At 41.6% G+C, this 21,990-nt stretch overlaps 2 protein-coding genes across 2 annotated transcripts; one reads left to right on the top strand and one right to left on the bottom strand.

The window, feature by feature from the left end:
• Positions 1–87: 87 nt before the first annotated feature.
• Positions 88–8,280, bottom strand: prr5a (proline rich 5a (renal)). Its single transcript, XM_079163194.1, has 11 exons — positions 8,074–8,280; positions 6,651–6,781; positions 4,580–4,705; positions 4,403–4,483; positions 3,787–3,835; positions 3,609–3,666; positions 3,409–3,500; positions 3,162–3,302; positions 2,586–2,721; positions 2,204–2,482; positions 88–2,121 (listed from the first exon to the last, which is right to left on the bottom strand). Exons 2-11 carry the CDS (start codon positions 6,779–6,781, stop codon positions 1,832–1,834), a joined length of 1,383 nt encoding a protein of 460 aa, XP_079019320.1. The 5' UTR covers positions 8,074–8,280; the 3' UTR covers positions 88–1,831.
• Positions 8,281–14,402: 6,122 nt separating this feature from the next.
• On the top strand, positions 14,403–19,512 carry LOC306698905 (uncharacterized protein). Its single transcript, XM_079163403.1, has 3 exons — positions 14,403–15,144; positions 15,816–16,724; positions 17,142–19,512. Exons 1-3 carry the CDS (start codon positions 14,991–14,993, stop codon positions 18,203–18,205), a joined length of 2,127 nt encoding a protein of 708 aa, XP_079019529.1. The 5' UTR covers positions 14,403–14,990; the 3' UTR covers positions 18,206–19,512.
• The last annotated feature ends 2,478 nt before the right edge of the window (positions 19,513–21,990 follow it).

The raw sequence follows: 21,990 nt of genomic DNA, 5'->3' as shown, positions 1-21,990 counted from the left end.
AGCAATATCAATCAGGGAAAATATATTTATAATAAATTAATTGTTTAAAATAGAAGGCGATAACCCATGTTTTCAAATACTATTCAAATTTATTTAATTTTTTCTGGGCTGGTATAACAAATTAATACAAAGTACAACTCCGTAGACATTATAGATTGTCAAAAAAGTAAAGTACAAAACGCTTGAGGTAAAACATTGTTTGAAAAAGATTCAGTTAAAAAGCCCTTATTAAAATCTCAAATCATTTAAAGATAAAAGCTCACTTTACACCATCTAGCTGTCCTAAAAGCCAGCAATGCATTTTTATTTACAAGGTAGTGGTGGTGCAAAATACAGTGTGTGAGACGACATTCAGTAAAAATGTTCATGTCTTTATCAAATGTAAACAATAAACATAGTCATTCCTCAAAGTCTTGCTGAACAGAGCTAACACAGAAAAGCAAATGCAGTCACACTGATGTTTGCGCTAAGAAGAGATGTTTGCATTAAACCTCTATGACACCCGCTGACGATAAAAAAACAATTCAACAGTCCACATTTTCATAAGATATCGCACAAAAGAGAGAGCAGAAGACCTCATTATTGTGTTACTGCCAAGAGGCAGACAACAAAAACACAAACACGAAATATAAAACTGTTATAAGGTTCAAAATACACAAATACAAAAACAAATCCATGATAACTATTGTAAGTTTCTGTCACTTTTCCAGATGAATGGTGGCTGTTAACAGCCACCTCCTCAGTAGAGGTAAGAAACTGACGCTGTTTGAAAACCTCATAACTAAAAAATGTTTGAAGGATTAACACGCTCCTTCATGGATTAAAGGATAATATCGACTATATTGTATATTTTAGATATTGTCAACAAATCTCATGAAAAGACCAAAACCACCAATGTGTTAGTCCATAACTCAATACTTTGACTTCCCCAGCGTGTCTGTGAAACTCAATTTAATTTATCTTATATAGCCTAAAATCACAAATCAGCCTCAGAGAACTTTACAATGTGTCATGCAACATCCTCTGTCCCGGGACCCTCACAGCGGAACAGGAAAAACTCCCTAAAAAAAAACCTTTAAGGGGGAAAAAACTCAGTTCTACTAAAGACATCTTTAAAAATGGGTTACAAATAAATAGTTTCAAATTCAAGAAGAGCAGAATAGTTCTTTGGTACTGTAGTTTTTAGCACAAATAACAGGAGTAAATAGTGCATTTGTTGGGGACTATTTTCAGCATTTGATGGTCTGGTGAGTATTTACGGTACCATCAATGTGAATGTGGGATTGAGTCACAATAAAATACACTGGCTACGTTTCTCCAAATAAAGAACCGCGCGGCAGGTGTTGGATGTGTCATTAGATTTAGGACCCAAACTGAGGTCTGTGGCAGTGGTAAGAAAAATAAGAGGCAAAACTTCCTGCGATCAATTCATGGTTGATTTTGGTATTTTCAAGGGAGTCTTTTGTCAATAAAAGAAATATAGAATATCACCAGATTTATCCCATACGAACATAAAATGACTTATTCGGGTTTATGAAAAAAATGTGAAAGCTCAGGATAAAAAGCTAGGATAAAGTCACAACTACATTTTCCTCAAGTTGAAAACCTGGTAAAACATTCAGTCATGTATGAATAATCCCACTAGGATTTGCTTCGTATGTTGTGGGACCAAATATGTTTTCCTTAAAAAGTTGACATTTTACAGCTGCGAGGTTTCCACTCATCAGTGAAAGCACTTGGAATAGACTCGTAAGAAAGGAAGATGGTACCCATTTAATGAAATGTAACTGTAATATTTTAAATATTTTGCCCTCCTAAAAGGCAACCACAGCTACACAGTGCTCTGTCTGCTCTCGCGGCAGTACCCCATAGCCTCTGAGGAGTGAGGTGGAAAATCAATAAATATCCCATCTGAGTCGGAGTCGGCAGACTCGAGCACTTGTCCAATTATGGTTTCAGGGCTGGATGATTCACTGGGCGGCGTGGAGGATGCACCCTTACTGAGATCAGTCATTGTTGTTGTGGCCTCAGTGCCGTGCAGAGCTCCTGAGGAGTGAAGGGGAAGGATAGAAGGAGACGAAAGAGGCAAGGCCATGGCACTCGCTCCCGCTTGTACAATACCTGTGCATGAGAGGGTATTGGATTATTATGGATGATGACATTATGACTTCAGTATTTTCAGACATCTTAATCTGTGTCATACCATTGAAGTAAGAGCCCACACGCAGCCGGTTGGAGGAGGGGCCAGATAGTTCAGACCCTGAGGCCAAGTCAGCGTAGGCAAGTCCTTGTTCTTCCAGGCATGTTATAATCTCGCAGGCCGAGTGGCGCCGAATTCCTCCACTGCCAACAGAGCTGGCATCTGGGTCATACTCAGCCACAGGGGTCAGCAGCAGAGGGATATTGTAGCTTTTAGATCGTACCACAGGGTTTTTAGAAGGTTGATCCGCAGACTTGGACCAGCCCCACGGTAAACGCTTCTCTGAAAGACAAGGAACAAAAAAAAAAAGTAGGGAAGGTGTTAAATTGATGTCACTCGTCAGACACATGGCATCATTACTCTGCTTCTGGGATCAGGGTCTCACCCAGAACACAGCAATGGGCCTCAGCACCATCTTCAGAGTAAAGCCCGTGCGTGCCCAGGTAAGGCGAGACCACCTTCTGAATCAGGGACTCGAGCCTCAGGTAGTCCTCGTTCACCCCGCGCGACTCATGGACCCCCTAACAACAGAGACAGGCATCAAAGTCATACAGTAGATTGTTTCTGTTGGCCTAAACTAAAGTTGTCCTCTTGGTGCAATCAAGACCACGAGATAAATAATAAATGACAATTTTTACAGAATAAGCCATTAATGACATCAAAATATCAAACATTTTGTACTTGTATTTTCTCAAATGTAAGAATGTAGTCAGTAAGTAAAATTTGTTTTAATTAAATTATGGTTAAGACTTTATGCCCTTGGTGTGTTTATGCCATTCAGTCTGATGTATTTACGTCTTGAGATTAGATTTAAATTAGACAGAAATTCTTATCTGTGATAGTGGTTCACTCTGTGTGCAAAGTTAAAATAATTTGGTGCCATTTGGACTGGTTGGGAACAGAAAGAACAAGCAAACAGTGAGTGAGGAAACCGGCTATTAAGTTTGGCCTGCAGGCCTACCTGTAGAATAAGCAGCATCTGTGTAACAGAAGGAGGCACACGGGCCCGAGGTCGAGACAGGGCGTCCTCTAACTTTACACTCAGGACTATGGTGTTCCTGAAGTGCAGCAGAGCTAGCTGTCGGACAGAGGGCTCCTTACCCTGCACACATTAAGGACACAGAAAACAGACACGGTTGATTAACTGAGGTTGTTGGGAAGCAAAGACCAAAAAAAACAAACAGCTGACTCTTAAGATGTTTGTGCACCTGAACCGGATGGAAGATTGCCTGCAGCATCGAGAGAACATCACAGAAGAAGAAGTCCCAGGTCTCTGCCAGGGAGTCGAGTAACTTCTGACCTGCATCGATCACACAGGAACAAGCCAAAAAGACAGTTGATTCAAGCTTAACTCACAGGCACAGAGCACTACAAAATGTATTCAGACCATTTATCCAGTCAGCATTACCTTCGTAGAACCTTATTTTGTCCCGAAGGATGACCATGCCTTTTGTCAGCAACTGGTTCTGTGAAATACAGTGAAAAGATGGCATTGAATAATAATAATATCTGAGACAGCACTGCTTTCATTTATCTGAATGGTGTTTTGCAGCCATAATCCTTATTCAATATTACAAGAGTATTACCTGAAGGTACTCTGTGAAGAAAAACCCCAGCTCAGTCTTTAACAGATGCCTGAAGAAACAAACGTGTGGCTTTTGCTTCACTTTATGACTTAAACACAACAATCATAATCAGAAGATGGACAGTATTCAACCATTATTTTGTGTGAATAAGGTATTTACAACCTGCAATGAATTACTAATCTGCATTAAATGGGACTGTGCAATTGCATTAAATACAACCACAGGATCTACGGAGCATCCTGTCTTCCTGCATTATAATCGTGAGTTTCCTGTGCAGTTGAAGAAATGTGTGTCGACCTTGTGGCTTTTCTGTACGTGGAAGTATGTTTACTGGGCTGTGATAGAGGCTGATGTGATAGAAGTGATAGGTCTGGTTTAGAAAGTTAATGAGATATCTGGCATAACCACATGACTCCCCAGGCCAACATACAGTACACTTACACCAACAAACGTATTCACAAGAAGACGTTCAGTCAGCAAACGTAGGACAGAACAGTAATTACACAAATTATGGCACAAAATGACATCAACAGTCATTATAAGGACATACACAGCAAAGTGAGGAAGTTGTCTCTGTACTGTGTGAATGTGTGAGGCTGTTTCTGTATGAACTTACCGGACACCTTCGTTGAGAGTGTAGAGTTCATTATCTGCCAAACCTTTCTTCTGGAAGACTGCTATGACAGCGTTGTGGATACTGCAACACAACACACGCACACAAACTTGTCTACATAATTGTTCAAAATGCATTTTAGCCACTACATTTTTTTCACCTTGATTGTATTTGGCGTACCTGTTCCAGGTGGCGTTGGCTCCTGCCCTCTTCTGCTTCTCTCCTCTGTCCTCTGGGGAGCCTTTCTCGCTCTTCCCCAGCTCGCTGAGGCTGGGGGAGCTCATCAACTTCAGCCGGTGCAAAGTCCTCATGAGGGAGATATAGAGGAAGTGGAGAGAAACAAGAGTATACACTGAGTAGTGGACACTACAGAAAGCCTAAGAAACACAGACGAAACCAGAGGAGACAGCTGGAAGGGAGAACATAAGCTGTGTGAATCCGAGAGCGAGATAGAGTACGCCGAGAGGGAAAAAGCACAATGACAATAGAAAGAGCGGCCGGTGACAGAGGAGGAGAGAAGTAGGACAGAATGATGCATGGTGAGAGAGGGGCAGCACGCTAAGAGCAGCATGGGTGGAGCCAAGCCGAGAGGTGGGCCACCGCTCTGCCCCGAGGTCTCAGAAGAGGAGGAAACAATAGCACATGCATTGATGGGTGGAATAATCCGTACAACACAACCATTGATGGAAACAAATATTTATGCAGAGCACAGATGCCAGAGGAACTGCAGGGTAACCAGACTGAAGCAGTTGGGACTTTGTCGTGCTTGTCACTGTACGGCGAGGAGGCGGACGCGGAGGAGGAAGTTGTTCGGCTTATTAACAACAACAACGGGGATAGGAAGTAGTGACACAATGCAGGACAATAAAGAAGGTTTTCCTGCTCTTGCATTTTCAGCACAGCTGCAGTGTGTGAGACTAGAGCCCGACTGATACTGGATCGTTGAAGCTGATGATGATCAACCATAACTTTACAAAAGCATGATTTTAAAAAGGTGCTGGGTTATTTACATATCATATGTGTATTATTAACATAATATCAATATTTCCTATTAAAATATCACCCGTATATCACAACACCCCTAGTTTGAACTGTATTGAATGTAGATCACAGATAATGACTGACTGTTAGGTGGTGAAGGGAATATTTAGACATTTTGGGGGAAAATCCTTTTCACTTTGTTTGCCGAGAGTTAGATGAGAAGATTGATACCATTCTCTCTTTAAGCTAGATCCAACAGTTGTTTTGCTTGGATTAAGAACAGCTGGACTATTTTGTGTGACATCATGTTACTGTGAAATTCCCAGGAAACCAGTGAAGACTCCATGGAGTCACTGCACCCGACAACAAAATAGTCTGGCACATAACCGCTGTGTCGTCTGTGGCTTCTACACTTTAGTGTTTGCAGGGATTTAAAAAAATAAATAAAATGAGTGAGCTTTAAAGATTAGCTTCATATTTACCGTACAGACATGAGAGTCGTATCAATCTGCCCATCAAACTCTCATCAAGAAAGCAAAAAGCGAGTATTACCCAAAATGTTAAACTCAGTGATAACAATGCATCAGCCAATAATAATTTACAGATAAATGCACAAAATGTACAGAGCGGGACATTTTGAAAAATAAACTTGGCAGTGCTCTCTGGGGGACAAACTATAATGTAAACAAAACTACATCAAAAACATATTTTGGGCATTTCAGTACAGATATTTCGCATTACTAATCAGCAACATATAATAATAATAACTGTTATATATATAATAAAATATATACTGATACAATACATCTGCAATAAACCCGGTCAATTTCTCGGACCAGCTCTATGTGAGACAAACTCCTCTTAAATCCTAACTCACTTCAGGACGCAAACCACAACAACACTGTTTTAGTATTTTCAGAAGGTACTGATGAAAACTAGCACTCTGAAAAAGCAATGAGGAATTCAAACCCACGCAGTCCACAAACTCTCTGCTGACAGCAGGGCAGTAAACAACAGACCCTCTTCCACGCCCACAGACACAGAACACATGGAAAGCAAGTGTACAAACCGATGAGATGTACATCATACAAACACCCCACCAGGAGATCGTTATGATAAGTTCAACATGTGTTGCAAGCAAAGCTGAGCCCCTTAATTAAGTCTTTTGGGAAAAGAAACGTTGGGATTTGTACGCATGTAAGTGAATATTTCATGCATTTCCCAGGATTCTGTGCGTTGTGAAATTGTAATCCCAGGAACTGATCCTCACCTCCTGATTGGATGCTCACTGCTGCTGTCCATGTCTGGGCTCGGGGGAGGGGCAGAGAAGGTGCTGAAGTTGAGTGACAGGGGTCGGGAGGAGGGCCGGGAGGCGTGCCTCCGCCGGAGTCCATCAAGCATCTGAACATAAGAGGAGAGATGATGGAGAAAGATGATTACGGTTGGACTGAATGTAAACGTCGCATCGAAGGCTCATAAGGTGAACTGGCGTGATTGCAGTTGAAGCAGCTCGAATGTGTCAGTGAAAAAATGTCTGACGACCTGACACAGTCATTGTAGTCCTGCTACCACTCACTTTGAGACAATGAATGAAATAAGGAACACCGAAGCACTAAAACACAGACAAAACAAATGAAAGTATCAAGTACGGTCACCGGGACACAGGAGAAAATTAAGCCACACATAAAAGGAGACGTGGTGTGAAATCAGCTGGGTGCTTTCTGTAGTCAGTTATTTCAACACTATGGAAGTGTGTCTTGCAATCAGAGCTCAACTACGCCCCAACCGTAACACAATAGCACACACATTGCATCAGAGAAAGAGGGGAAATGCAAGTGTGTGCATGTACAGTAGCCTAGGAGTGTGAGCGTGTGAGCGCGTGTGTGAATTATTCCTGTAAAAGCCACGACGGCAGTATGACAGTTCAGTATTGTAGTGTATTTGGGTGTCTCCCCATAGAAACACACTGGGCATAGTAAAGCACCATCCCCTGGTCAGAGGGGGGAACAACAGTCTGGGCTGTCACTACAGACAAAGACACAACACGAGTCCCCTCTTCACTGCCACCATGCATGCATGATCAAATTGGTGAGTGGTGTGCCTTCAGGAGGATAGGTCTGCAGTGTCAGAGGAGTAAGATCACATCACAGCCAAATCCGGAGGAGCGACAGACTACACACACACACACACACACACACACACACACACACACACACACATACTGTCTACCCGACATGCCATGCCACGCCAGTCTGGGCATTTCTGCTTTTGTTCACCCCTCCTCCTTTTCTTTTAGAAGCGACCTCAGCCAGCTCGATAACACTTTGAATTTATATCAGTCTATATGTTGCCTTTCTGGCCTGTTGATATCCTACTGTACTATCCCTGTCATGTTTATTCGATATAAGATAGCCAATCAGTCGCCCAGACACGCAATCAACAACACACGTTTATCCTACAGGGAGGAATGCACGGCCAGTCGTGCGTACGTGGAGGGTTTTCTATTTTTTCTACCTGTGTGGACGAGAGAATGAGGCAAAGTATCACTGTAAACAACGTGACTGTCTTGTGGACACACATAGACTGGGACAGACGCATCATGAAGTCCCCCTTTGGGTAAAAACTGGATGATAATGGCCACAAAGTTGTCGTATGTCATGTGCCTCTGGCCGCCCACTGTAGCCCGCACTCACCGTGCCTTATCCTGTCGTGTTGTTCCTGATGGGATGAAACGGTGATGCAGCACTGGTGCGAAGTGTTTACTGTCCGGGCTCATCAGCGGCTGGCTTCTCTACTGTTCCCCGTGGGTCTGCGCACCCAAACGGGCATCAGGGTGCAGGCGGATGAAGGATCCGACCTGCTGTGCGGTAGAGGGGGACTCATTCATGAAGCATGCGCTGCTCGCTCGCTCGCTCGCTCCCTCGCTCAATGGCTCGCCCCCGCTTTGTTTTGACGAGATGCAAAGCGAACCTTGGCGCGTGGACGCGAACAAGAGCAGCACACGGACGCGCATTGTGGTTATAGCTTTATGCAAAACAGGGGAATCACTAGGATTCAAGACAAAAACACAATGGCATACATTTTGTCATGACCTGGATGGACACTATCTGGCACACATAGACCCTAAAACCCGTGACACAATCCGCCAAAAAGAAAGCTATAGATGTACTCTTCTTGATCCATCGCACTATCGGAGCTACACGCAGGTGTGCAGACATTGGAGAAACGCCATGTGCCACGTTGCTTTGGCCTCCTGTGTGCACATGGCTGTAAAATGTGTAGGCCTGCGACACAGTGGAGTGGATGATAGATAACCCATATTATCCAACACTGACCCCAATCTATGCCGTTTAACACGGTGGGTGTCTTGCCATCTGCCAACGCAGGCGCGGGCATTTGGCTGATAATCCCCATTTTAGATGGGCCGAGATGTAAATAACTGGGTCTCGTGAGAAATTTCACTTGCATAAAAAAAAAGCAATTAAAACTGAGGCATACAGTCGGCCTACATTTCAGTTGACCCTTCATTACATGAGATTTACGTGAAAACTGAGCAAAAAACACAATCTTGACATTCATATGTAGGCTATGTTGTGATCATCTTAACTCGTATTGGATCAAAGAGGCGAACATTTACATTATATCTATACTCCAAATATGGGCTACAGTAAGGGGAGGTTTCTTTTACCCAAGATTCAGTCTTTATTTCTGTATAGATAATTAATTGCATAATTTATTCGCAGTGAAAACGCGAGTGAGGCCAATAGTGGAAGTAAAAAGTCAACCAATCTTTCTATAATTAAAATATTTTTAAAAAATCACAAATGTACATATAAACTTCATCGTGAAAACATGAATATCTTCACTGAATCTTCCTGGTCCAGAAATGTAATGTCATTGCACTGCATCTTTCAGAAATCAACAACTTTGATGCTGCTAATAAAAGTAGTGGGTTAGTGACGTGTGTGTGTGCAATCATTTCTAGTTAGGAAAACCTTCATTTCGCTGGCGTCTTTGGAAACAAGTACAAGTCTGCCACCTTGGTTTAGTTTGTTCAGTTCAGTGGGTTTGGAGGTCCTCCCATGGAAAAATACGAGTGTATTTTATTGTATTCTGAGACATTTGCATACATTTATTGTGAAAATATCTTAAGGAAAACACTACATTTTCACTATTAAAAATACAAAATACAATGTCATGTAATCCATACATGCAGTAAGGCTATCTCTTTAAATGTGCATGTGGCACCTATATTCACATTAATAATACAACAAATATGTTGTATTTAATTTATAAAACCCTGACTTTAATGGTGCATACATGTTTCAGGAGGATTTCTGCTTGCTGCACATTCAAAACATAGCCCACATATCTGTGGTCTCTGAGAAGTTGCAATATTTTGAGGGGAAAGTCGTAAAGTTATGAGAATAAAGTCATAATAATTCAAGAAAGTATCTGCCCTGTAGTCTGCTGTGCATTACCGTATGGCTCTGCTGTTATGGTAGTATCCCTTTCAGATCGGCTGACAGATACAGAACCCGTTTAGGTCCCTCTCTGGATGAGACACGGTTTAGGGAATTTGCTACACTGCTCTTCATCAGATGTGGAAAACAGAAACTAACTGAAAACACTTCTGATTAGGCCTACAGGAATGTATCCATTAAAAATAAAACTGAAAAAAGGCACTTTCTCCCTAGGCCAAACGTCAGGTGCTCAAGCCCCCTTTGAGGTCTATGCAAGTGTCAGACCCTGATCCAAAGAGGAACATTGTACCAGTCAGGAGGAGCAGCTTGTACAGTAGCAGGAGACTGATGCCGTTATACCAGCTCTTCTCTCTCATAACTCTCAAGCAGCTGAGAGCCAAGATCAGAAAGTGGGTAAGCATGGAGACTCAGGATCTCACGCAGAGCCAAAATCACAGAAAAGATGCAATCATTTGTGTCATAATGTTTTGTTGTTGTAATACTATTTCTAGCCAGAAGAGGCTGACGTTCACCACTATGGTCTAAGTGGGACTAAAAGCATTCTGGCTTTCTTTCAGGAGCTTATTTAAGGAGCACATTTGTGAGGTGTTGAGGGGGGACCAGCATACTGGATGGAGACAAGGGCATCAAGGGGAGGAAGACCTGAAAAACACAACTGGATAATGCAGCAAAATGTTTTCTAAAAAAAAAAAAATTTCAGATTCTTAATTTTTTTTTTTTTAACAATTAACTCAGCTTTTTCGCCTTTTTTTTGGTTGATGGTATAGACTGGAACCAGAGGAACTGCATAGTATGTGTCTAAACCAATAGACTACCTGAATATACACACACAATATTTATTTTTTGTCACACAATTAAAGGACTGACAAACGGGAAAGGTCTACATTTAATTACTGTGAGTCATTTTGTGACTTAAATGGCCTTGAATGTAATTAAATGTAAGTCACTTTTAACTCCACGTCAACATTACAAAAAGCACATTATCATTACATGATCAGATTATCAAGGACTGTGTTTTATGGTGTGCAAGGTTTTGATCTATCTTCCATGAAATCTGATGCAAAAACACCTACAAATGTGATTAACTAGGGTCTGTTATTGTAGCGGGAGAGACTTTATAAGTGTTGTATGTCAGAAAAAAGTCAGAAAAACATCATAGCCATGACAATATGAATATGTAGGCCTATATATAATCCTTCTGAGCAGGGATTCTAGGCACGGGAACAGCTGGTGACGCAAACAGGAAGTGCTCTGTAGATCAGGCTGTCTCATTTCGAACCGCTCAGTCCGGCCTCCAGCCGACGTAGGGTACATCCCAAGTCTCTTGTCATTTCCTCGCTCCTCGATTGAACCGGAAGTTGTTCTGCACCGCCATATTGACGAACGTCCCAAAGCTCTTATTTAGGTCGGAGGAGCGAGGATCGAGGAGAGAGGATGGATTTCCGAGGAGCCATGAGCGAGGACGCACGAGAACAGCCTTCCAGGAAGTGTTTTAACGGTCGACACGCCCCCTCATTGTTCATCTGTTATGTGATTGGACGCTGCAGCAGATCGGACTGATGAGATTTTTTTCAACATGTAAACAGTGAAGACGGATCGCAGATTACGCTCTAGTTTATATTTGATTAGTTTTCTGATTCACCGTTTGGTTTAAAAAAATGTCCATTGTAGACTAAACAACAAAAGGACCACAAATAACTTTCTTAATTTATGAGACAGATTTGTCTTTTCATGATCTGATATTTCCCTCAATAACTTTTATTATGGATACAATTAAAGTCAGAGCTTTTCACATAATTTATCATCATTTCATTCAGTCACGTGAGGCGGATCATTCCTGAGTGTCTGGTTTGATGAGTTTTATCATATAAGAGAAACAATAATCATGTTCTGGGTTATTTAATAATGACGCCACTGTCACAATTTCAAAACAGACGCAAATAATTCATGAATGAGACGAACGCATTCCGCCGGTATGCGCTTATAAACAGAACACAGGACACAGTTTGTTAACAGGCTACAGAGAGACAACACCTCTACAGTGATGATACCTGTGTGTCTGTGTGTATTAGTTAGTATTATTAGTTACTATTATTAAGTACAGTGATCATGTGAACAGACACAAACTTCTCAAAAGTCTCTCCAGCTGTTAAAGCCGACTGACAGCTGATCCAGCTGTGATCAGCTGATCCTCCGTCATCAGAAACAGACGTCGCTTAAACAAAGATAATTGTTTTTGGTACCAAGGACGAACGATTGAAAGTCAGCACTCAGCTTCAATCACTGATGTTAAAAACCTCAAACCAAGCCAGAAATCTAGGTGTAGTTATGGATTCAGACCTCAACCTGAACAGCCATATAAAGACAATTACAAAATCAGCCGTCTATCACCTGAAGAATATATCAAGGATTAGAGGACTTATGTCTCAACAGGATTTGGAAAAACTTGTCCATGCATTTATCGTCAGTAGACTCGACTACTGTAGCGGTGTGTTTACAGGTCTTTGTAAAAAGTCAATCAGAAAGCTGCAGCTCGAGTCCTCACTAAGACCAAGAAAGTGGATCACATCAGTCCAGTTCTGAGGTCTTTGCACTGGCTTCCTGTCCAACAAAGAATTGACTTTAAAATCCTGCTGTTGGTCTATAAAGCACTGAATGGTTTAGGGCCAAAATACATCTCTGATCTGCTGCTACCTTATGAACCATCCCGACCCCTTATCGTCTGGGACCGGTCTACTTTCTGTTCCAAGAGTCAGAACTAAACACGGAGAAGCAGCATTCAGTTTTTCTGCTCCACATATCTGGACCAAAGTCACAGAAAGCTGCAGGTCTGCTGAGACCCTCGGCTCCTTTAAATCAAGATTGAAGACTTTTCTGTTTGCTGCTGCCTTTAATTGAACCAGATTCAAGGATATTATTCAATTTCCTGCATTTCTGCATTTCACTACTGTATTTTATTTCTTACACTGCTTGTTGGTGTTTTAAAGAATGTTTTTAATGTTTCAATGAATGTTCTGAATTGTTTTTAAATCTCCCTTTCTTTTGCCTTATGTTTTGATGCTTTTAATGGCTTCATGTGAAGCATTTTGAATTACCTTCTTGTTGAAATGTGTTCTACAAATAAACTTGCCTTGCCTTGCGGTTAATTAAAAAAAACCTGTTATGACTTGTCCAAGGTACACAGTGTAAGTTGTCAAGGAGGAAGTTCAGAGGAGGACATCTCCGAAGGGGGGGGGGGGGAGGACTTAGGGTAGAATGGAGGTATAAAATAATGTGTGAAGCGAGTTGACTCCGGACAGTTAAAGTTTCACAGTGAGTGCACAGTAATGACCAAGGAGTAAGCTGTTGGTTTTACCAAATGTTCATCTACAAATTCATAATCATTGTTTTAAGTTTTACAAGAATTTAGAATCAATCTAACTATAAATGTGTATAAGACTTGTTAACAAGCTAGACTGTGATGCAGTTCTATTACACTGTTCTTGATACTATTTTAATTCAGCGTTTCACTCTTAGTGCTATTTTAATTCAGTGTCTGAGGGAGTGACGCCGAGAGCGAAAAGTGGCCGTTGGTGTGCTGTTGTTGTTCAGCAGTATGTACCTATCCCTGGAGTGGTATGTTGTTTAGCAGTATGTACCTATCCCTAGAGTGGTGTGCCAGTACTTTTCCTATCACTTACCTTAATCCAGTATACGGTATACGGTAAATTAGAGTAAGATACGGTAGCTTCACCGTAAAAAGACAGTAACTTACTGGCATCCCTGCTGCCAGTAAGTTACAGTTATTTTACGGTGAAATTGTTGAGACAACTCACCTGCCACTATGGAAGTCTGGCTTCAGGATAATTTAACTGCACAGCACAATTGGTGATTTAATGTTTCTGTCAGACAAGGATTTTTTATAGATTTTCTTTCAACACACATTGATTATTTTCCTTGAAACTAACAAGTTAACAGATACTAATATATTCACCTAATGGGAAACATTCATTTCTGACACAGCTAAAAGAGACTGTTGATGCCCACACCATCCGCTCTGCTGTTTAAACTTTAAAATCTCCCTTAAATGCTGCATATTTGATTATCTGGAATGAAGGAAACTCACTGTGAAAACTGATGAGTTTAGCCCTGCTGGCAAAACAAGCTATTCAGGGAAATGCCCATCTGTGTCAAAAGGTAAGAGATTGGTGTTGTTTGTAAGTCCATGAACTATACAACTTCATGGCAGCAGTTATTTCTGTCACATCCCCAGAAAAATAGTAGCTACTCATGGAAAAGTGGGAGTCTGAACCTGGAACTTGATGGCTCTGTTTTAGGTTTACACCACAGCAGTCTAGCTTATCCTGTCTCCTCTCAATGCCACTTGTCAAGCTCATGCATATTTAACTGTTCGTCCTGCTATCAGATGAGCCTTACTAGCTGAAGGGGTGGAGCTGGGGAGATGAGGAGGAGGATGTGTTAAGCGAGGGGGCTGGGTTTTTGAAAACCATCTACACCTGCCCCTCCTCACCACGAATAGATGCGTTATGAGACGGAGAGGAGATCTAAGCAGTTCGTTCGGATCAGCTGCAGACAGGAGCAGGCTCACAATGCCGAGAGACTAAAACCTGGATTCTACACTTTCATGAACTGGATCTTTAGAAGATGAAAATAGTTTCAGAGGCTCTGGCTGAACGGTACTTTGGACATTGAGGAATACTTCAATATCATCTCTCCCTCCACTTCAACAGTGAATCCTCACACGAGAGAGAAGTGGAGAGGAACATTCTGTGTTACCTCCGAGGGACCCGTGGCACCACTGAGCGGTGGAGCCAACCCGCGGTGCCACAAACTCAGGATGATGAACAGCTTCTAGTGGATTTATTGTGTACTCGTTGTCCGAACAGAGTGTGTTAGTGATCAAGACACTGTTTTCAGATAACGTTGGAAAGAAAAAAAAGACGCGGAGAAAAAAGCCTTTTGGAGGGTTAGCAGGTTTGAAGGAACTCGAGAGTGTGACAGCGCGTTGAAGTAAAGAACACACGCGCTGGTCGTTTTAGCTGCATGCACGTGTCAAATTAGCTGGAAGAAGATGTTGTAGATGTAGCGAAGACAATAACTTTAATCGTAATTATTAAACAACAATAATGTCTATACTCCCGATTTTGAGACAGCTTGTCAACGAGCGACTAACTGCTGCTGCTGAAGAAATATTCGAAGTTTTGAACAAAACTATCGTTGAGTATGAGACACAGATCCATCGTCAGCGCAGACTGTTGGATATCGTTTTGAAACCGGAAGGTAAGTTAAACAGGATAGGTATGTAAAACCTTTATAGTCTTTAAAAAATCCAACAGAGCAGCATGTCTGACATCATTCAGTTTGTCTATCATCATAGAATCATATTCTATTCATCCTCTGTCCCTCCAGAGCTCACACAACAACATGTCTGTGAGGAGGACATTTGAGGCTTTTATTTTGTAAAATGCCTCAATTAGTATTGTAAACATCTTCTATTTTCAGTATGTCAGAGATGTCTTGATCATAAAAATATCAGTCATTGTCTGGAATTATTGAGAATTGTCTATTAATAGCACCTCAAATATTGAGAAATCATCCATTTCCAATCCAATTAATCTTATATCCATATTATGCATTTTGTATCTATGCTCCCTCAATCCCGGTGTGGGCCGTTTGAATGTGTTTACCATGAATGTAGTAGTTTGTATTCAGCCATCACATGCAATACAACAAGTGTAGCCAAATACAATCTAGTGTACAATATGACTGAAAAGACACAGGCAGAAGCATAATGCTTCTATATGTTTATCCTAGTCTTATAAATTAAGCTACCCTCAAGAAAATAAAGTATGACAGAATATGGGTGCACTACCATTTTAGTGTCAGCTGATTTGACAACAGTTTCTATCATCACAGTAGTATCATATTCCTTTCATCCTTTGTCCCTCCAGAGCTCCGACAACAACATGTCTGTGAGGAGGACGAGCATCTCTCAGACCAGCAGCAGCTCTTTGTTCAGAAGAGGAACTCCAGTCTGGACCAAGAGGACCCAGATCCTCCACAGATTGAAGAGCAGCAGGAGGAACTCTGGACCAGTGAGGAGGGAGAGCAGCTTGTACTGAAGCAGAAGACTGATGTCTTTATGTTGATTCCTCCTTCTGAGGAAAGTGACCCCAGTGAAGACCAGACCAGACCAAACGTTAGTATCGATGAAACTCAGAGTGTGGTGGCGGAAAAGCCTTCAAGCAACATTCCAGTTAAAAGCTCTGTGGTATCAGAGCCAAGTGGTGACCAGCAGCTCCTCTCTCACAACTCTCATGAAGCTGAGAGCCAAGACCAGGAAGGAGGCAAGAATGGAGACTCAGGATCAACTAATGCAGAGCCAGAACAACAGAATCAACATCACACAAACAATCCCGCTATGTCAACGATGCACTGTCATACTCGGACATTCAAATGTGACGTGTGTGAGAAAGCTTTTAAGTGTAAGCCATATTTGCAGAGACACATGATAGTACACACATGTACGAAGCCACATACTTGTAAAACATGTGGGAAAAGTTTCCAATATAACAGTTATTTAAAAGTCCACATGAGAATTCACACAGGTGAGAAACCATATACTTGCAAAACATGTGGGAAAGATTTCAGATGTAGTACTGACATGAGAAGCCACATGAGGATACACACAGGTGAGAGGCCGTACCTTTGCAAGATATGCGGGAAAACATTCCGTGAGAACTCATCATTGAAAAGCCACATGAGGATCCACACAGAAGAGAGGCCAGACCGTTACATGACCTGCAGGAGAAGATTCCGGATTATTTCAGGATTTAGAAGCCACGTGAGAGCCCACGCAGGTGAGAGACCTTATACTTGCAAAACATGTGGGAAAGATTTTATATGTAGCAGTAACTTGAAAGGCCATATGAGGATACACACACACAGGTAAAAAAGCTGTATCACTGCAGCACAAACGTTCCAGTTGTAATCATAAAAAAATAAAACAAACTCTTAAAAAGACCTACATTTCTACTGTGAAACATACATTTATGAATATTTTAGGTGCTATAAAAAGATTTTCAATAATTCCAGACTGTGACCGATATATTCATGATCAGGAAATCTCTCACTTCACCCACTAAAAATCTGACATTTTTACTGGACCAATATGTATGACAGAATATGGGTGCACTACTATTTTAGTGTCAGCTGATTTGACAACAGTTTCTATCATCACAGTAGTATCATATTCCTTTCATCCTTTGTCCCTCCAGAGCTACCACAACAACATGTCTGTGAGGAGGACGAGCATCTCTCAGACCAGCAGCAGCTCTTTGTTCAGAAGAGGAACTCCAGTCTGGACCAAGAGGACCCAGAGCCTCCACAGATTGAAGAGCAGCAGGAGGAACTCTGGACCAGTGAGGAGGGAGAGCAGCTTGTACTGAAGCAGAAGACTGATGTCTTTATGTTGATTCCTCCTTCTGAGGAAAGTGACCCCAGTGAAGACCAGACCAGACCAAACGTTAGTATCGATGAAACTCAGCCTTTCAGCAAAATCCCAGTTAACAGCTCTGTGGTATCAGAGCCAAGTGGTGACCAGCAGCTCGTCTCTCACAACTCTCATGAAGCTGAGAGCCAAGACCAGGAAGGAGGCAAGAATGGAGACTCAGGATCAACTAATGCTGAGCCAGAACAACAGAATCAACATCACACAAACAATCCCGCTATGTCAACGATTCACTGTCATACTCGGACATTCAAATGTGACGTGTGTGAGAGAGCTTTTAAATTTAATTCAAGTTTGCAGAAACACATGATAGTACACACAGCTGAGAAGCCATATTCCTGCCAAACATGTGGGAAAGCTTTTCAACGTAATAGTTACTTGATAGGCCACATGAAGACACATACAGGTAAGAAGCGGAATACTTGCAAAATATGTGGGAAAGATTTCCGATTTAACAGTTACTTGACCAGCCACATGATGATCCACACAGGTGAGAAGCCGTGTTCATGCAAAATATGTGGGAAACATTTCAGAGTTAGAAGTAACTTGAACAGCCACATCAAAACCCACACAGCTGGGAAGCCGTACCCTTGCAAGAGCTGCGTGAAAAGGTTTGACACAATTTTAGCATTGCAAAAACACACCAGAATCCACACGGAAGAGAAGCCATATAGTTGTGAAACATGTGGGAGGGATTTAGGATCTAGCAGTCACTTGACAGCCCACATGAGAATCCATACAGGTGAGAAGCCGTATTCGTGCAAAATATGTGGGAAATATTTCAGATGTGGAAGTAACGTGAACAGCCACATGAGAACCCACACAAGTTAAAAGTTGCATCACTGCAGCACAAAGGTTCCAGTTGTAGTCACACCCACACAGGTGAGTAGCCATAATTGTACTCGTATTAGTTTGTTGCACTTATTGTATTCATATTAGTTTGTTGCACTTATTGTATTCATATTAGCTTGTTGCACTTATTTTATTCATATTAGTTTGTTGCACTTATTGTGTTCGCTTGTTTCTACACTGTACGTTTGCTTTGGTTCATGCTCTTAGATACTTGTTTAACAAAGGAGATGCACTTATGATTTCTGGTGACTAGTAGTTCTCTTGAATACCTATGTTGAAGACACTTATTGTAAGTCGCTTTGGATAAAAGCGTCTGCTAAATGACTGTAATGTAAATGTAATGTAACTTGGAAATAATGGGGAAGAGATTTCAGAATGAATAGTGGCTTGTTGCTGTTTATGTGAAGAGCCCACAGTGTTGAGGAATCATCATGAAACTATTAGATGTTAGAGGTCTTGAGATAAGGAGTTTGAAGGAGTTTTGTCCATCTGTGATATGGCCTGTAATCCCTGTGTGGTTACTCTGTTGGTAGATTTGGAGCTACTGTAAATGACGGAAGGAAGGGCCGTGTAGCATTGTATTTGCAAAACATGTGGGAGATGATTTATTTCTCGTGGTTTATTGTGAAAACAAGAGAAATCGTAGAATTGAAACTTTTGGTGACGTGGTAAGTCAATGAAAGTAGCTACATCTATGTAACTGAATGTCAAAGGTTTTAAGTAAAGGTGAGATGTCATTGTCTTAGAGAAAGGTTTTCCTGTCATACGACTTTTACTTAGATTTCTGTATGCAGACAGTACTTTTATGTGGGAGAAAAATGTATTTGTGTCTTGAAATATATTTTTGTAAAATCAATCATATCCATAATTTGAAATGTATCCATGTACTGTATATTCACATTCATCCTGGGATAATGGTCTGTATCGTTGTCATATGTTCTTCACGTCACTGAGACGGGGAGTCTAGTATAGCGGCCTTGGAGCCCGGGTGAAGATTTCTAACGCAGGGGAAGAACGGGAGCCGGTCGCTGTGACGGTCGGCCAGAGGCAAAATCAGGAGAAGACGAGTGGGGAAGGAGACTAGTTAATCAAAAAACCGTCTTATGACTTGTCCGAGGTACACAGTGTAACTTGTCCAGGTGAAAGTTCAGAGGAGGAGGACATCTCCGAAGGGGGGAGACTTAGGGTAGAATGGAGGTATAAAATAATGTACAATGCTATTGTGAAGCGAGTTGACTCCGGACAGCTCGGTTTACTTGTATACTTTGTGATGCAAATAAATCTGCGTGAACTGAAGAAAATCCAATCTCTCTTGTGTTCTGTGGGTGTTCGTTACTGAGTTCCTAGTAGTGAGATCCTGTGGCGTCTCACCACGAGTCAGATAGAGAACAGTTACTGAGCCAGCCTGTTTTAAGTTCAACAAGAATTTAGAATCAATCTAACTATAAATGTGTATAAGACTTGTTAACAAGTTAGACTGTGATGCAGTTCTATTACATGATTACATGACGTGATCATGTGAACAGACACAAACTTCTCAAAAGTCTCTCCAGCTGTTAAAGCCGACTGACAGCTGATCCAGCTGTGATCAGCTGATCCTCCGTCATCAGAAACAGACGTCGCTTAAACAAAGATAATTGTTTTTGGTACCAAGGACGAACGATTGAAAGTCAGCACTCAGCTTCAATCACTGATGTTAAAAACCTCAAACCAAGCCAGAAATCTAGGTGTAGTTATGGATTCAGACCTCAACCTGAACAGCCATATAAAGACAATTACAAAATCAGCCGTCTATCACCTGAAGAATATATCAAGGATTAGAGGACTTATGTCTCAACAGGATTTGGAAAAACTTGTCCATGCATTTATCGTCAGTAGACTCGACTACTGTAACGGTGTGTTTACAGGTCTTTGTAAAAAGTCAATCAGAAAGCTGCAGCTCGAGTCCTCACTAAGACCAAGAAAGTGGATCACATCAGTCCAGTTCTGAGGTCTTTGCACTGGCTTCCTGTCCAACAAAGAATTGACTTTAAAATCCTGCTGTTGGTCTATAAAGCACTGAATGGTTTAGGGCCAAAATACATCTCTGATCTGCTGCTACCTTATGAACCATCCCGACCCCTTATCGTCTGGGACCGGTCTACTTTCTGTTCCAAGAGTCAGAACTAAACACGGAGAAGCAGCATTCAGTTTTTCTGCTCCACATATCTGGACCAAAGTCACAGAAAGCTGCAGGTCTGCTGAGACCCTCGGCTCCTTTAAATCAAGATTGAAGACTTTTCTGTTTGCTGCTGCCTTTAATTGAACCAGATTCAAGGATATTATTCAATTTCCTGCATTTCTGCATTTCACTACTGTATTTTATTTCTTACACTGCTTGTTGGTGTTTTAAAGAATGTTTTTAATGTTTCAATGAATGTTCTGAATTGTTTTTAAATCTCCCTTTCTTTTGCCTTATGTTTTGATGCTTTTAATGACTTCATGTGAAGCACTTTGAATTACCTTCTTGTTGAAATGTGTTCTATAAATAAACTTGCCTTGCCTTGCCTTGCCTTGCCTTGCGGTTAATTAAAAAAAACCTCTGTTGTGACTTGTCCAAGGTACACAATGTAATTTGTCAAGGAGGAAGTTCAGAGGAGGACATCTCCGAAGGGGGGGGGAGGACTTAGGGTAGAATGGAGGTATAAAATAATGTACAATGCTATTGTGAATCGAGTTGACTCCGGACAGCTCGGTTTACTTGTAAACTTTGTGATGCAAATAAATCTGCGTGAACTGAAGAAAATCCAATCTCTCTTGTGTTCTGTGGGTGTTCGTTACTGAGTTCCTAGTAGTGAGATCCTGTGGCGTCTCACCACAGGTCAGATAGAGAGCGGTTACTCAGCCAGCCTTGTCTTGCGGTTAATTAAAAAAACCCTGTTATGACTTGTCCAAGGTACACAGTGTAAGTTGTCAAGGAGGAAGTTCAGAGGAGGACATCTCCGAAGGGGGGGGGGGGAGGACTTAGGGTAGAATGGAGGTATAAAATAATGTGTGAAGCGAGTTGACTCTGGACAGTTAAAGTTTCACAGTGAGTGCACAGTAGTGACCAAGGAATAAAAAGTAAGCTGTTGGTTTTACCAAATGTTCATCTACAAATTCATAATCATTGTTTTAAGTTCAACAAGAATTTAGAATCAATCTAACTATAAATGTGTATAAGACTTGTTAACAAGTTCTACTGTGATGCAATTCTATTACACTGTTCTTGATACTATTTTAATTCACTTTAGTTTCACTCTTAGTGCTATTTTAATTCAGTGTCTGAGGGAGTGACGCCGAGATCGAAAAGTGGCCGTTGGTATACTGTTGTTGTTCAGTGGTAGGTACCTATCCCTGGAGTGGTATGCTACTGTTGTTCAGCGGTATGAACCTATCCCTGGAGTGGTATGCTACTGTTGTTCAGCGGTATGAACCTATCCCTGGAGTGGTATGCTACTGTTGTTCAGCGGTATGAACCTATCCCTGGAGTGGTATGCTACTGTTGTTCAGCGGTATGAACCTATCCCTGGAGTGGTATGCTACTGTTGTTCAGCAGTATGAACCTATCCCTAGGTTGGTATGCTACTGTTGTTCAGCACTAGGTACCTATCCCTAGAGTGGCATGCCAGTACTTTTCCAACGCCACACATGCTTCCCGAAGGCAGGTGCCGCTTGAAAGTTCATATTAGTGGTATATGCCGTTGAATCAGAGTGGTATGCCATTCATATCAGTGGTATGATAT

This window comes from Pholis gunnellus (genome assembly GCF_910591455.1).
Source record: "Pholis gunnellus genome assembly, chromosome: 7".
NCBI classification, from domain to species: Eukaryota; Metazoa; Chordata; class Actinopteri; order Perciformes; family Pholidae; genus Pholis; species Pholis gunnellus.
This window is presented reverse-complemented; position numbering and strand designations above follow the sequence as displayed.